At 35.4% G+C, this 15635-nt stretch overlaps 1 protein-coding gene across 16 annotated transcripts in view; it reads left to right on the top strand.

The window, feature by feature from the left end:
• LOC142349375 (myotubularin-related protein 13-like) overlaps window positions 1-15635 on the top strand; it is a 235257-nt gene that overhangs the window by 186757 nt on the left and 32865 nt on the right. For 15 of the 16 annotated variants that reach the window (XM_075400867.1, XM_075400874.1, XM_075400880.1 and 12 more), the window contains 4 exons: window positions 5197-5334; window positions 7433-7468; window positions 14623-14901; window positions 15223-15321. In XM_075400867.1, coding sequence (XP_075256982.1) covers window positions 5197-5334; window positions 7433-7468; window positions 14623-14901; window positions 15223-15321 — 552 coding nt within the window. The remainder of the gene's footprint in view (window positions 1-5196; window positions 5335-7432; window positions 7469-14622; window positions 14902-15222; window positions 15322-15635) is intronic. The other variant, XM_075400878.1, reaches the window with a different exon arrangement.

The following is a 15635-nucleotide window of genomic DNA, read 5'->3' on the forward strand; positions in this document are numbered from 1 at the left end:
TTGAGATTTGTTTGCAAATTTTTCTTGTTTTTGTTCTTTTTAGACTCAGTGGCCATAAAACCTCTTCTAGGGTTTGATAATAAGTTACCGCATAGTTACGGCAATGGAACTGTTTTCTACATTTCAATGTCACCAGTTTTAGCCATGTTTGATAAAAGTTGTATTTTTTCTAGCTTTTCTGAAATATTTGTCTTTTGTTTAGTTTTTCTTGTCTCAACGAGCATGCAACTTCCTCTAGGGTTTGATAGTAGATTACTGCATAGTAGCTAGGGGCAATGGATTGGTTTTCAACGTTTTAGTATCACAAATTTACAATATTTTGATAAAATTTAATTTTGTGTTCCTAGTTTATTAATTGCTCTCAAACGAAGTTTGTAACAATTATACTAGTCATGTTGCTCTTTTTTAATGCGATTTTTCGCTTGACCGATTTTTCGTCTGATCCATTTGTCTGTTCATCGTCAAAAACGGGATAAACAGGTTGCGCCCATTTGGCATACAGTGCTCTTACGGCTTTTCAGCTCTGTTTTAGCTGGAACTGTTTTGGAGACTTATACTTATGGTGTGTGTCTAGCTACTGACAAACAACCGCTCGCTAAAAACATTCAGTTTTGTGTAATAATTTTTATATAATTTTTTCAAGATTTTTGAAATCTTCTGTCATTTTTTGAGTTTTATTGGCCCTGGGTGTCAAGGAAACTCCTCTAGGGTTTAACAATATGATACTGTTTAGATCCTAGTATAATGGAATGTTTTTCAAGATTTTAACATCACGAATTAAACTATTTTTTGACCAAATTTCGATTCTCTATATTTATTGTCATTATTCAGGTTTTTTCAGCCTCAGGGCTCAGAAAACCTGCGTTAAATTTTGATAAGTTTTTTTGGAAAATTGTTTTTGGTTATGGATTAGTTTTATACTTTTTAATATCACAATATTCAGAAGATTTTTAAAATTTATTGTCAATTTTTAGATTTCTCCAGCCTCAAGATTGACGGAACCTCCTCTAGGGTTTGATAATAATTTACTGCATAGTTTTTTGAAGAAATGGATTGTTTTTCAAGGTTTTAATGTCACGAATTTAAGCAGTTAAAAGTATATGAAATTATTTTCATGTTTAGTATTGGTTTTGATTTTTTTAAATTTTTTTGGCACCAGAGGCCCCTGCACCTCCTCCAGGTTTTGATAATAAACTGTTTCATATTTTCTAGAGTTAATGGAGTAGTTATCAATTTTTTAATGACTTTAGCAATTTTGGATAGAAAGTTTTCGGAAAATTATTATCATGTTCCGCGTTTATGAATCTTTATGAGCCAGTAAAACTATTTCAGGCTTGAAACAGAGATACTGAGTAGTCTCTTGAGGCAATGAAATGGTTTTGAAGATATTATTTTTTTGAGTTTTCGGAAGATTTCGTTTAAATTTGTTTGTTTCAAAATTTTTGAATACTTTTGTCCTTTTCTGACACTATCGACCATTACTCAACAACGAAATTTTTCTCTTGCAGATGGGTTACTTGACAGAAATCCAGAGATCAAAAAATTTGTTTACTGCGAAATGTGGAAACTTTTCGAATTTTGCGCTCAGTTTTTTTCTATATGATTTAATTACTAACAATGCTAGAAAACTAGAAGTTGCAGAGTCGATTACCATCATGTAAATAATCCTAGATCTCTCTCTCTCTCTCTCTCTCTCTGTGTGTGTGTGTGTGTGTCGGCTGGAGTTTCGTTCCTTCTCTTTCTCATTCACGTTTTGTCTCTCTCTCTCTCCCACTATCTCTTTGATGATGCCGTATTTCAGCTGCTGTTATGTGGCGGAATGTCATCACCTATTATCCTCATTAACGCTGAGTTATAGTAGAAATGTTTTATCATAAATGAATTTACAGGCACTTTTTAGGAAACCGTTGTTTCTCAAAGATTTTAATCCTGTTTCTTATGCAATTTTTCTCTTGACAGATTTTTCGTTTGACCCATTTGACTTTTCGTCCTCAGAACTGGGTTAAAGAGGTAGCGCCCAGTGGGCATTAAGTGCTCTTAGAGCCTTTCAGCTCAAAGACTTATACTTATGGAGACTTATACTTATGGTGTGAAGTGCGTTCTTAGAGGTTGAAGACATCCCCACTGTTGACCCCTCACTATTGCCCCCCAACGCGGTGTTGCCCCCACCCCCACTGTTTCCCTCATCCCCAAACTCTAAATCCTCAATGATTATTTTGTTGTTTATCTTGTTTGAGTATTTTAGTTTCTCAATTTCTGATATTGTTTTTTTTGGCTGGTATTGTTCAATTGATCTGCTGGTCAGGTACAGTAGCAATAAACACTTTTGCGCCTTCAAATTTAAGATCAATTTGAATAAATTTAAGGTCAAAGGAAGTCCTGTGTGTAATAAATGTCCCTAATAAAAAGGCTGCTGCGGAATGATTTTTAAAATTCTTTATTGGATCTATTCCCCTCCCCCTCAGTGTTTTTACTCCCCTCAGTTACAAATTATATGTTGTTAAATAGCACGTTACTATGTAAACAATAGCACGTGCGCCTGGGAGAGGGGCATAAAAAATGCAAGCCCACTAAACTGGGGGCGAAAACAGAATAGATCCGCTTTATTAATTTAAATGCTTATACTTTTTACATAGCTCTTTGAGTGGAGTCGATTTTTCGTTTTATATCTGTATCTGTTCTATCTTTCATACGACACGCAAGTCTATTTCGCATCTATTCTGGCAATCTGCCGGCTATGTTTGTTTTCTGACGCTCTTCTTTCGCGTTTCATTTGTTCAATCAGCAAAGCTGTAAATGTCGAGTTTTCTGAATGAATTCTCTCGCTCTTGAATTTAAGGGTCAAAGAAACTCATGTGTGTACTAAAGGTCCCTAATAAGCAGGCGCGAGTGGTGTCAATAGCGCAGCGTCGATAAATTTTTCAACTCATTTCTATCCGTCTGACGCTTCTACCTTTTTGTCCTCAAAAACAGTATAAACATGTAAGACCAGGATGGTATTAAGTGGCTGGGCAGCTCTCTTAGAGCCTTACGCTTTACTGGTCTCTCATTATGTGGATATTCATGATTTGAGGAGCGGTTATTAATCTTAAGAGTTTGATCACAATCCCCCGTCCACCCTCCTCATCCTGGCGATTTGCATGTATGTCTATTTTGCAAATGTTCCGGCAGTTTGCCTGCTAGGTCAAGATATATTATGAAATGCGCCTCTTTAAAATGCTAAGAAAAGTTTCCTAAAAGTGGGTTCAAAACTACTGCATTGACAAGCTGAAACATAAAACATGGTGTTACGCACTGACTTTAGTGACTTTCTCGAGGTGTTATTGATGTTAATATTTGGAGTAATTAACTTGAATTATCGTCATTGTACAAGGACTTATGTAGATGTTTCACAGTGCGATTTTTAGCCGATATATTTTGAATAAAGTTAGCTTGTAATAGCCTTTTATTGAGCGGTTCAGATGCGTGATGTATCCACTAATTTGCCTCGTTTTTTCAAAGATTTATTCTGTCGCGTTTAGCTCTAATTAGGCCTGATTTTACTTGGTATTTTATAAAGACTTTCCAGTTCAATCTTTTATTATTTCGCCAAGAATTAATCAATAATTATTAATAAGAAGTTTCCAAGTTCTATCAAATTTTTAGAGGTATTGATCAACTGATTGTCAGGCTGGTTCTCCGGTGTTCTGGTGATTGTATGTTCCGCAGGGCTGTACCTTGAGCTGTATTGGTCCTTCGCAAATTTTTACTGATCTACAAGTTGGGCAATTTCCGCTTTTGTACGTCTCTTGATGTTTGTTAAGTACATATACAAGTTCCATATTAGCACCTACTTTATCAGAATAATTACTTCACCAAATACATAATCTCTCATGAAGTTATTTACCAATTATGCGAATTCATCATCAGGGAACTCAAAAAGTTAAATATTGAGGCTTTTAGGCACTTAATATGTTTATCAGTAAACTGTCAATCTGCTGTTGTTTTTAATAAACATAAACCAATTAGGGGTTACAGGCCTAGATTGAAATACTAGCTATATATGGCCTTGAGATCTATCTGAATATGAACTAATTTATAGCACTTATATATGGATATTTAAAGGAAAATCATCACGTAACTATGAGGGACGAAATAGGGGCGTGACACATGGGTAATAAGTTCAAAATTATTGACTCTGGGAAATTTTTTGATAGTTTTTTTTCTGGTGGAGATAGTATACTGTTTAGCCTTGACTTATAGCCTTTAGTTTGGAAGCTGAATTTAGTATAGTTGCGTTATCTAACTTAAACTCAATTTGTTTTTCTTTTTCTGGTTCCATCCCGATGGGCCTCGCGCGTCAAGGGCGTTTATTTTCCCGTGAAATCTGTTGGCTATGTTTATACATGACTTGCATCACTCAGCAAAATGACTGCACGGTAAAATTGACTGTAACGTCGAGTTAAATTTATTTTGTTGTCAAATAAACTCAAACTCAGAATAATTTGTGCTATGTAGGTAGCTAGTAATAAATTTGAAAAATAGTGAACTTAACTACTTAATATTGTCAAGTGGATGTTCAGGGGCCACTCTTAAGTGTTTCAGTAACTATCAGTTTCACCGAGTTTAACTTGAATGTTTTGCATAATGTCTACAAAATTGTCTATTTTTCATGATGAGCAATGATTCTAATTCAGGATAGGGCATGGCATATCTATGAAACTATAAGTACTTTGATATCCGTTATGGACAGCTTTATAGATTCCACAATGTTGATAGTTTTACAGTCAATTCAAAGCAACAATGTGGTGACATTACATTACATCAATTATGTGGTGACATTGGTTTGGTTATACACAACGTGTCTCATTCTCTTCAGCGATCTTCGATATTTTAGCTCAAAAAGTTTCTCTATTTAATTGGGGGACGGCCTCAAGAAACTTCTGGTGTTGAGAAACCGAAACAGCTAAGAACTTGAAATTAGTTGTTAAATTTACCTATGACGCTATCGCTTGTAACAGAAAATTGATCCTGACTGATGTCTCCTGTTTGATATATTCTAGATAATGAAGTTGAGCTTGCTTATTTTAATGCCAGTGATTAGATTGGCGCTTATTTTTTAGCTTGCAAACAATGGGGTATGCATAGCAGTTGCTGATGTCAGACGTGAACGTTGTGTAGTATTCTTTATTTTAATTGCGTTGTTTGTTTGTTCAGGCGGCTTTGTTTGAGAGTGAGGCTTCGAGTACGCAATACGAGGGGAGAGACGGATTGTGGCGGTGGATATCTGCAGTGCATAGTTCCAGTCCCACCTTCATCAACTACGCCTGCTCCACCTACAAGGACTCAACTGGGGTCAGTAAGCCCCCCCCCCCCCCCCCAGCCTCACGCTGTGAAGTTAATGGTTCATAAGTTTGCATCATTGGAATGTTAATTATGCCTCGATTCTGACGTTTTGTAGATATGAATCATAGCTACACAATGCTAACATATCTTGATTTCTATATTTAATTGTCTATATTTGTATTTAATTGTCTATATTTGTATTCGATAGGGGAGGCGGTTGAAAAATTCCAAAACAAAAAAATTTGGCGGCAGCAATTATTTACCTTTTAAATTCATTTTTATAGCTCTCATTTAAATAACTCTCATTTTTGTGCAATCGGCATAACGGTTTGCAGTTACCTAGACACAGCCTGAAATATTAAGTTTTTTTTTCAATGTCTCTGAAAATCATGATTTTTTCAAATTTTTAAAATTTAAGGTGACCAACTGCTGATGGGAAATTGTTACCGATTGTTTTGCTTTTTTGATATCTGAAACATTTGAATTAAAATAACCGTGTGTTTAATGGTACATGCTGACAATTTATAAATCGAAGTCAAACATTTTTGGATAAAATCTCTAATAATTGACCGTTACTCCATATTTGCTTACACTTTGATGCCACGAAGTTCATGCTTGTGTTCTTCATTTATAAGTGATTACAATTGCTTCGAGCATTGCGAACTATATTTTGTTGCTGAAATAAAACTAATTGTAGCATAGGATGGCACTAGGGACTGAAAGCGAGTGGTTAATGCTTCTGTTGAAGTCTTAGGAGGACATGGGTTCGAATCCCACTCTGGGTGGAATTCTTTGCACCCATAAAGAAAAATTTATCTAGGCTACAGCCCCAGAATTCAATTGCCCCGCCTGTCGTCTGAGAACAATTTATCCGACGTTAGTCTTTTTGTTCTTAGTGTTGAAGTTTCTATTGGAACGGGTTTTTGTCTGAAGAATGTTGCAAACCTGTTTGAATCGATCTCCTTGTACGTTGTTCTTAGTTTTTGCTCAACAAATTTTTCGAAATACCTTGAAATTTGAAAAATAATTCTTCACCCGACTCTTCGGTTTCAGATGACGAAAATTGAACTAAAATATATCCGTGTGAGTATTCGGAAAATAGCGGACTCTTACAGTTGCCATTTTGTTTTTTTTTCCGAGCAACTTATAGTTGCCATTTAAGTTTCAGGAATGCCGTTTTGTACTTAAAAAATCAATGAACCTTAAAAAACGGACATATTTGCATATTTATTGGGCGCCAATCAGTAATTCCGATCAGTTGTTGTGATCAAGTGGCTCCCTGTTTTAAAAAGCTGATCTCTATTGGGACTAAATTTTTGAAAACTTCATATTTGTTTTTCCCCTGAACTAGTTTTGTGAAAAAAGGGTGTTTTCTAAATGCCTTTGGATCAAGGAAAAATTGGTCTTTGTAAGAAACTGACTGCTAAGCGATTTGCGAGAAATGCAAAAACCTATAGCTAGAGCGACCCACAAAAATTGTTCGCATTACCAGGATGGCACAAAATTAGAAAGATTGTGGGCATACAATCGCGTCACCGAAAAGGGTTTTCGATCTACCTCGTTTCCCGACCCATAAAAGCAAGAAATCTTGGTGCCCATAAAAACTTAAAAACGATACCAATGTCTTTTCCTTTAGCTTTAGTGGGAGCTTTTTGTATGTGATCCAGTCATGCTCACCTTTTATACACATTTTATGAACACATTTTATATGGTTTTCGATGGTTTCAATATTCTCGTTCTTCGCAACTTGGAATTGTTTAATCAGTTTCTATGATGATGTGATTGTAATCAAAACGCCCTAGTTATACGACAAGCTCTGATTTGGAATGTCCTCAATGCTTAATTGTAAATCGATCAAAGTCACCGTCATAATAAAATGACCGGTTGGTGGCCAACGGGTAGGCGATGGGACTGACCTCTCACATTCTCTGCATTATGTTCTGTTCATATAACCAGCTCAGGTATTCGTATTGATCTAGACAATCAATATATACAAGAGTAGAAGTGAACTTTTGACCTGAAGTTGTATTTAACAATGATTATGAGTATGATGTGAAATGATTGTATGACTAGTATTTTCTATATTTGGGCGCTGCTGCTGTAATAGCTATTCGAGGAGGATGATCAACGCAAACAAGTTCGAGTAAGTTAATTTCATGCTCGCAGATTGCAGCACATCTATTCAATCCAATCAGTGTATATATATTGTCTGCATGAGTATTACAGGTTCTCTTAACCGGCGAAATTTGAATGAGGGAAGGCGCATAGCCGCTGTAAGGTTGCATAGCATCCAAAGGTTCCAAAATGAATTGTTTTTGCTATGTTTTTTTAAAGTTTTGAAAATCAAGTTCTTTTCGCGCTCATGTCTCGTAGTAGTTTGTCATCGTTTAATTTTGTTCTAATATTGTTTTTCTGTGGAGTTTTTACCTCTAGCTTATGTGTACGCGTCTTATCATGCCCCCACCTTCCAAACCCATGATCTAAACTCATGATAAACACGGAAATCTCAGAGGGCATTAGGCCGCTGACCAGCCCTCTGAGCTCTTCTAATCCAGTGTACAGTTCATCGAAGTTGGTTAGTCTTTTTGGCGGATTGGGCCCCTCCCTCGCAATCCCTTCTGTGGCGAAATGGATAAAGCCCGGGAGCACTAAATTGACAGTTTTTTTGGAGTGTTACTAATCGCTGAAGTGGAGATGCCTAAAATTTACGATAGTGAGATTATGAAAGCTTTTACGCGTGGTAGATACTAAAATATAGTGTTAACAAGACGGCTCGTGCGAGTCTATGCGTAGCACAGAATGTTCCAACATACTTTTCATGGTTGCAAAAAGAACTTTTGAATTCTGTCAGAGACAGCGTTTATCCAAAAGCAACTTATATGCAATAAACGTTGCTTTTGGAATATACTTTGCAATATACTTTGCAATAGCGCAATTTAATTTTACTGTTTGAACCAAAAATGACGTTTTTTTCGGGAGACAAAAACTCTCCAACAAGTTCTAGAAAGATAAGTGTATAATTTGAAAAACACGGACACAGAAAAAACATACAGACACGCACACCACCCATTACAAAAAAACATCAAACAAATAAAAAGCACAACTAAAGAAAACTTTTTTTTCGAAATTGTTCACTACTGAAGGTTTTAAGTCTTCTTGGCTTTTTTTTCTAAAAAACTAGGCGTTGACTTTTTGAGGAAATTGTATCGGTTAATGTAATTTTGTCACTAAACTTTGAAATGCAACTTTTTGAAGTTCTTAGTGAGAATAATTGGAGACGAGTCCTCAAGCAGATTTGTCATCGAGGAGACTTAAAAAACGCAGTTTTGGTTATGGTCTTATTTCTTAAAGCAATTTAGCAACTAATTTGTAATTTTTCTCATGTCTTTTCCGTCAGGTTCTGCACTCTGCCTCTGTTTGTGTCCAACCTTTAAAGAGACTAACTATGTCAGACTAATTCTTTTTTTCTCTGTGTTTCTTTCTTACACACACATACTACGCGCACTACAATCATAGACCATTTTTTACACATCCAAAGCGCACACAAATAAAACCCCGACACCAAAAAAACTAAAAATTTTTTCTTGGCATTTAATCGTTACTCAAGGTTCCTCAGTTCATTTTTGTCTCGATAGTTTTTTTCTGGAACATCTGGCATGGGTTTCCTGAGGCCATTCTATCGGTAATCATGAATTTGACACTAAAATCAAATGAACTTTTGGAAGTGTTTTAAGTATTTTGTTATTTTTGATATTTCATGAACATACTGTGAGACATTTTTCAAAAGCTCGCTGACGTGTTACCGGTGAGATTTAAAAATACATTTGCTATTGGACACAATTAAAGCTGAAATTCATTGTAAATAAGTCATTTTTTTCTGACAGTTTTTATATTCTGCATCTTGTTGTCTAACCATTGAAGGAATTCTCTCTAACACTCTTCTCCTTTTTCTCTCTTAAAGACAAAAACATATTGAAACAATGCACACCTATACATGCATCCTCAGAAGCGTGCACACACACAAACACAAAAACAGACCTCGCCACCAACAAAAAGTATTTTTAAATTTTTTTGGCATCTCATCTTTACTGGAAGTTCCTCACCGTTCATTTCTGTTGATTGTATTTTCTGGAAAACTAGGTTTGGACTTCATGAGGTATTTGTATCCTTATTTGTAAAAATGACTCTATATCTGAAACGAGCTTTGTGAAGTTTTTCGATATATTTTTCTCATCTTTGATGTTTCATGAGCTTAATGGGACAAATGTTACAGGCGTGTTATCAGCGAGATTCAACACACACAATCTTGCTATTGAACAGATTGGAAGTCAAATGTTTAAGCCAATTTATTGTAAACTATTCAATTTTTCATGATTTCTGGCAATTTTTTCACTCGCCTCTATTTGTCTAACTATTAAAGGCACTATTCCTCTCTCTCTCTCTCTCTCTCTCTCTCTCTCTCTCTCTCTGCTTAATAAGGACCAAAATTTACAAATACGCACATCCATACATACACTCACACAAGCAAAAACACACTAACATTTCTCGCCACAAAAAAAAACATTATCGTTTTGGCCTGATCTTTACTCAATTTTTATCACCGTTCATTTATGCTCTGATCGTTTTGCAGTAAATTAAGTGCAGACTTCGGATTACCAATACATAATTGTATTGGTAATAGTAAAATTAACACTTAATTCTGAAATGAACCTAATGAAGTTTTTCGAGACATTTTGTCATGTTCGATTTTTCATGCGCATAATTGGCCTATTCGTTTTTTTTTCAATCTTGTAGATATGGTTACAGCTACATTTGATTAATACAATTGTGGTTTTGAATATATTCAAAACCGCATTTTTAAACAAATCTTTATAACGTAAGGAGTTTTCCTATCTCTTAATATTTCTGGCAATTTTCGCACTCTTCCTCTTGTTTTGTCTAACATGCAAAGAAACGTTGAAAGCTGTTCATAAAGGCTCTTATTCAGTAGCGTTGAGCAAAATTTTTTTTTCAGTAATTTTTGCGTTTGACCCTTTCACTCTTTTAAGTAAGAGTATTTTAAAGATATAGGAATTCTTTTTAAATTTTTTAATTTCAATGTGAACCGAAAAAGAAAGAAGTTTCGTCTTTTCTTTCAATTTTTTTCGTATTTCCCAAGAGCATTTTCACAATCAAAAGCAATTTGGTTTTCCTATTTACAGAAGCGTGCAAAGACTGGAAAAGATCAGTTCGAAGATCAATTTCAGAATTGAAAAGTAATTTTCTCATTTTCAAAAATATTTGAACATGTATTGATCTTTTCAGCCTGGCAATTCATACACTGTCACTCTCAAACTCATCTTTGCTTCATTATGCTAGAGGTGATTATTTCGCTTTGACTACATCTGCTTTTACTTTATAAAGATTACAAATAAGAAAGATAGAAAAGATTTCGTTTTTAACAAAGAATGTGGTTGATTTGATATTCATTTCATGAAAACGGTTTTTTTGCGTCTCCAATGTTCTGCAAAAACTCTTATAAATATTTTTTAATAAATTGGTGAGAATTTTGAGAATGACAAAAGCAACTTAAGAGTTTTGAAACGAATACATTTATCTGCCTTGTTTTTTTAATTTCAAACGTGATTTTTGCTATTTTGAGAACTCTGAGAACTATTTTGAGAAATTGCCTGCATTCTTTTTTTTCCAACAAAAATTTTGATGAGGAGGAAAAATGGTTTGTTCATTAGTTTTAACCAGCAAAAAACAGGGGGACGCATGGAATTATTTTTTATACAACATTTAAAAAAAATAATCGTTTTTAAAGAATTTTTGGGTCATTTAGTTTAAATTGTTAGTTTTGAGCCTTGAAACTGAAGAATTGCTGAAAAACTACATAACCTAGCTAATTTTACTAGAAGTTTTCCGTTTATTCCTATCCTAATTTTCAACGCGAATCTATCCCCCCTGATCGATTTTTTGTCCTTAATTTTTCAGTATTTCCTTCGAAATTTTCGTTAAATTTCTGATATTTTTTGTCAATCAAAACTAGATGGCCAGGGCTACAAATTGCTATCTTTCTTTTTTCACTACTATGCGTTAAAAATGAAAATTTGGTTTTAGGGAAAAACGAGCCTCGCATATATATTCCCCCATTTTTAATTGCTCTCAAACGAAATTTGTGGCAATTATATTAGTTTTGTCGGTCTTTCTTTAATGCAATTTTACGCTTGGCCAATTTTTCGTCTGACGCATTTGACTTTTCGTCCTCCAAAACGCGATGTACAGGTAATGCCCAGCGGGCATTAAGTGCTCTTAGAGCCTTTCAGCTCACTGGTCTTCAAGTGTGCGATTCACAGTTTTGGTTGACTCCCCCCCCCCCCGTTACGGTCACTTACGCCCCTTCAATTAAGCTAAAGCTAGCCTCACTAAATCGTGCCTAGCTTCCGCTCGCCGGTCGTTTGAGAGCAATTTGCCGGAAGTTAGTCGGTTATGTTTAAATTGTTCGAACATTAATTATTTTCATCACGGCTGCACTTTCCAACATTATGATCTAATACAATGGGATCGCAATATCTGTGGCTGACGATCTGCCAGCTATCGTTTTTAATTCTGTATTTTTAGAAACCCTTTAATATTGTCAGCAGTTCAAGTTTTCTTCTAGCAGCTTTGAATTGCTGTCGTACAAAATTTGAAGCAATGATGTTGTCTTGTCTTTAATTGCAAATTTTCGCTTGACAAATTTGACTTTCTATTACATCCAGCTCTCTTTAAAACTTGCGTGATCCAAATTGCGCTTTTTTAAATAAATTTAGGCAATGCTTCCTTTCATTCCATCTCGACTACGGCTCACTGTGGATTTCAATATGGCTCACTGTCCAAAGTGTTTTCTAACGGTTTTAACATGAATTCGTCGTATTTTTTTCCAAAATTCTGTCTCAGTTTACTATTTAGTTCTGTTCGATTTTTTTGTTTTATGTGATTTTTTCAATATCGTGTTCTATACGAAATATTGTCAATATGGTGGGAACTAGTTTAGCACTATCAGTGTAAGGTCCTTAAACAAGAACGTTTCAGTTCTCATGAATTGCTAACAACTTTCACATTTTGAAAATTTTGTTTTGAGATTTTTTCTTACCATAATCTCCCAACGGTTTGAAATAGAATGTGCCCACCAAAGTTATTGAATGTAACCATTCAATGACGAGAATGTAACCATTCTCGTCAAAATTTAAAATTGAGTAGACGATGAACCGTTAATGCCCTGTTTTCTCTTTAATTTTGATGCTATTTGCATTTGCTATTAGTGAGACTGCTTTGGTCCTTCCATTGAAAAGCAGAATATAACTTAACTACTAAATGCAAGAATAGTTTTGTTAATCTAAATAATATTGTCCTTCATTTTTTCTTCCCTATCATTGTTTGATTCCCAATCGAAGGGCTTCTCTGATATACATTTTCATATTTTTGATGAACGCAATTATATCACGTAGTATTTGCCATTAGAGCCTCAAGGTTAGGGAGGATTTATGAGTTGCAGCAATAATCCAAAAATCAAGGCTCTTGTTTTCAAAGTTTAATACACATCAGTCAATTTTGAACTGCTCTCAGTCTTAAATTTGATTGTTGGTACTGTTTATTGGTTGCTGAGTACTGTTTGTATTTTCATGGGATTTCATGTATCTGTTTGATTGCTTTCAAACTCAATCTGAGAATGTTCATAAAAAGGTTTTTCTTCCGAGAATCATCTGTAATAGTAAAACGTATTTTATATACCTTCTGGTTAACCTTCCCGATATTGCCAAAATGTGCGAAAATTTTGAAAGAGCAATGTGACACTGCTTTAAGAAACGTTGGCTGTGTAAAAGTATAGAGTTTTGGTTTAATCTTTCAAAACAATAAAGTTATCGATCTGAGAACTGCAAACTAATTCCTGGGAAACCTGCACTCGCATTCTTTTCCTTGGGCTTCTCCGGTGATTTGTGGCATAAAATTTGATATCTCAATTTGTGTTGCTTGCCAACCCTAGATGAAATTGCTGCATAACTAGGCAGCTATAGTATCTGTGGTCAATAAAACGGCAAAGTTGAACTACATTGATCCATGTTGCTACTACTGTGGTGTTTTGCAAAAGTGTCCTTCAGTAATGCCCTAAAATATGACATTTGAACCAATTGCATCTTCAAGCGTGAACTAGAAGCGACTTTTGACCTCTTTTGTGGCAGTAGTTTGCCCTTCAGTGACGAATCCCTATAGCTTGTATTGTTTACTGTTGAATATGAATTGTGGTGTTGTCGTGGTAGCATGCACCATCTTTGATCTTGTTTGTACGAAGGATTACCACTTGTTCCATTATGCAAATGTCGTACTTCATGCATTACCAGTGTTAGTGTCAGTAAATGGTGATTCTCAAAGCGTAGCGTCTTCTAAAATTAGTGTCTATTATACAGATTACCGTATTTCGTGTTAGTACCTCTTGCACTCGCTTAGTCTCTAAAATCAAAATTCATGCAGCGTGCAGAGCAAACTGCTGAAGAGTTTTGATTGAAAACTTATAATAATCAATAATTGAAAACAAAGAAGAATCATGCATTTAAACAAATTTAGAAAACAAATTTAGATAGACCTTAAATTGATATGGATTTGGGACTGAAACGTCTGAAACGAACAATCATGCATTTAAATATCAGATAACATTGAAATTGTTTCACTGAAATTTGGCGATGAAAGTCCATTGGGTTAAAAGTGTTAGTTTGAAACGGGTACGCATATACCTCTGAATTAAAGGTCACTCGGTGCTCTCTAAAACTTGTTTGATGAATTTTGTGAAATTTGAGAGACTGATTTGATGGTTTGTCTTCCATTTCTGGGAGGGAGACTTGGAGACGCCAACTTGTTCAAATGAGTTGTTTAATGTCTATGGGCTCTCTATCTTTCTGTAATTCGAAATGAGGCTCTTATTTTATATGATGCATGTAGCATATCGGATTTTTGCGTGATCATGCATTGTCAGTTGAAATTGTCCAAACTAAATTTGCCGCGATAAACTTGCCGCTGATCACCATTTGTGGGTTTTAAGTTCTGTGGTAGACGTGCATAGTATTCCAAAAATCTCAGAGTTAAAATGGTTCTGCGAATTGTTTTTGCATGCTCAAAACCTTGAATCCTCTGGTTTTGCAGAATTTGAGCAGTCATCAATTAAAGCAAAATTGAACGTGAATATTATCAGATGAGTTGATCATATATTTGCTAGAAAGCATGCTCCTATTGCTATTTGGTTTTCGGATCGTTTTTTACGATTTTGTTTATTGTTTTTAGTTTGTCTACAATTCTAACTGCCTATTCCTCAACTGGTCCGTTGCATCACTGGATCTGTGGAGTTTCTACACTCCAGAGTCTCTTACGGATGCCAATCTGTACGAACTGGACATAGAAGCAAATCCCAGACAACCAGAACAGAAAATAGCAATTCCAGGAACCCCGGCAGAGGCTGCTCCAACTTTGGAGAATCAACAGAGTCTGGTCAATGCAGCGGTGTCCCTTGTTACTCTGCAAGATGAGGTTTCAAACTTCTTGAAGCGAGCTATTGACAATGCTGTAAGTTGAGTAACATATCATTTAGCGTCAAATGGGGAATGGAACGTTTTTATTGTACCAGACGTTTAACGTTTCGGCAGTCTTTGGTTTTTAACTAAACCCATAGATAATTTATCTACAAAATTTTGAGATGAAAATTGAACAGCAGAACACATCCTTGAAAATTGAACCACTTCCTGTTTGTCATTATTTGCTATTGAGGCTATGCCTTTCTCCTAAATATGTTTCCAACGAAACCCTGCTATTCCTTGTATGAAACTGAAAAAGAATTATTCTAAGAAAATGAGGCGTTAAAATTTTAATGTGGGCGTTTTTGTTCAGATTCTGGATCCTGGTCAGACGATCAACCAGTACTACCGCACCAGATGTCCCCAGAAAAGACCACAGCTTAGTTATAACGCTCAAAATGATCACATTCAGGTTTGAAACTTCTCTATAGTCAGATCATTACTCTTTTGTGGAAAGTGTTTCTTTTCACGCATTTACTGAACGATAACGATAGGATCCGCTCTCTCATCAGTGTATTTCGCTTACAATCTTCGGTTACGCAGCTTTAGCTGCAGGATATCATTTTACATCAAAGCAAACTATCATTTCCGATTTTACACATAATTTTTATTGGGAAGAAACACGAAGATCAGTAATGTGCGTTCGAACATGGTGTTCCAACCCGTCAGCTTGAGAACATAGATATCTGTTTAATTGCTCTTGAACGAAGTTCATAGCAGTTATTG

The sequence above is a fragment of the Convolutriloba macropyga genome, chromosome 11 (genome assembly GCF_964194025.1).
Source record: "Convolutriloba macropyga chromosome 11, txConMacr16.3, whole genome shotgun sequence".
Lineage (NCBI taxonomy): Eukaryota > Metazoa > Xenacoelomorpha > Acoela > Convolutidae > Convolutriloba > Convolutriloba macropyga.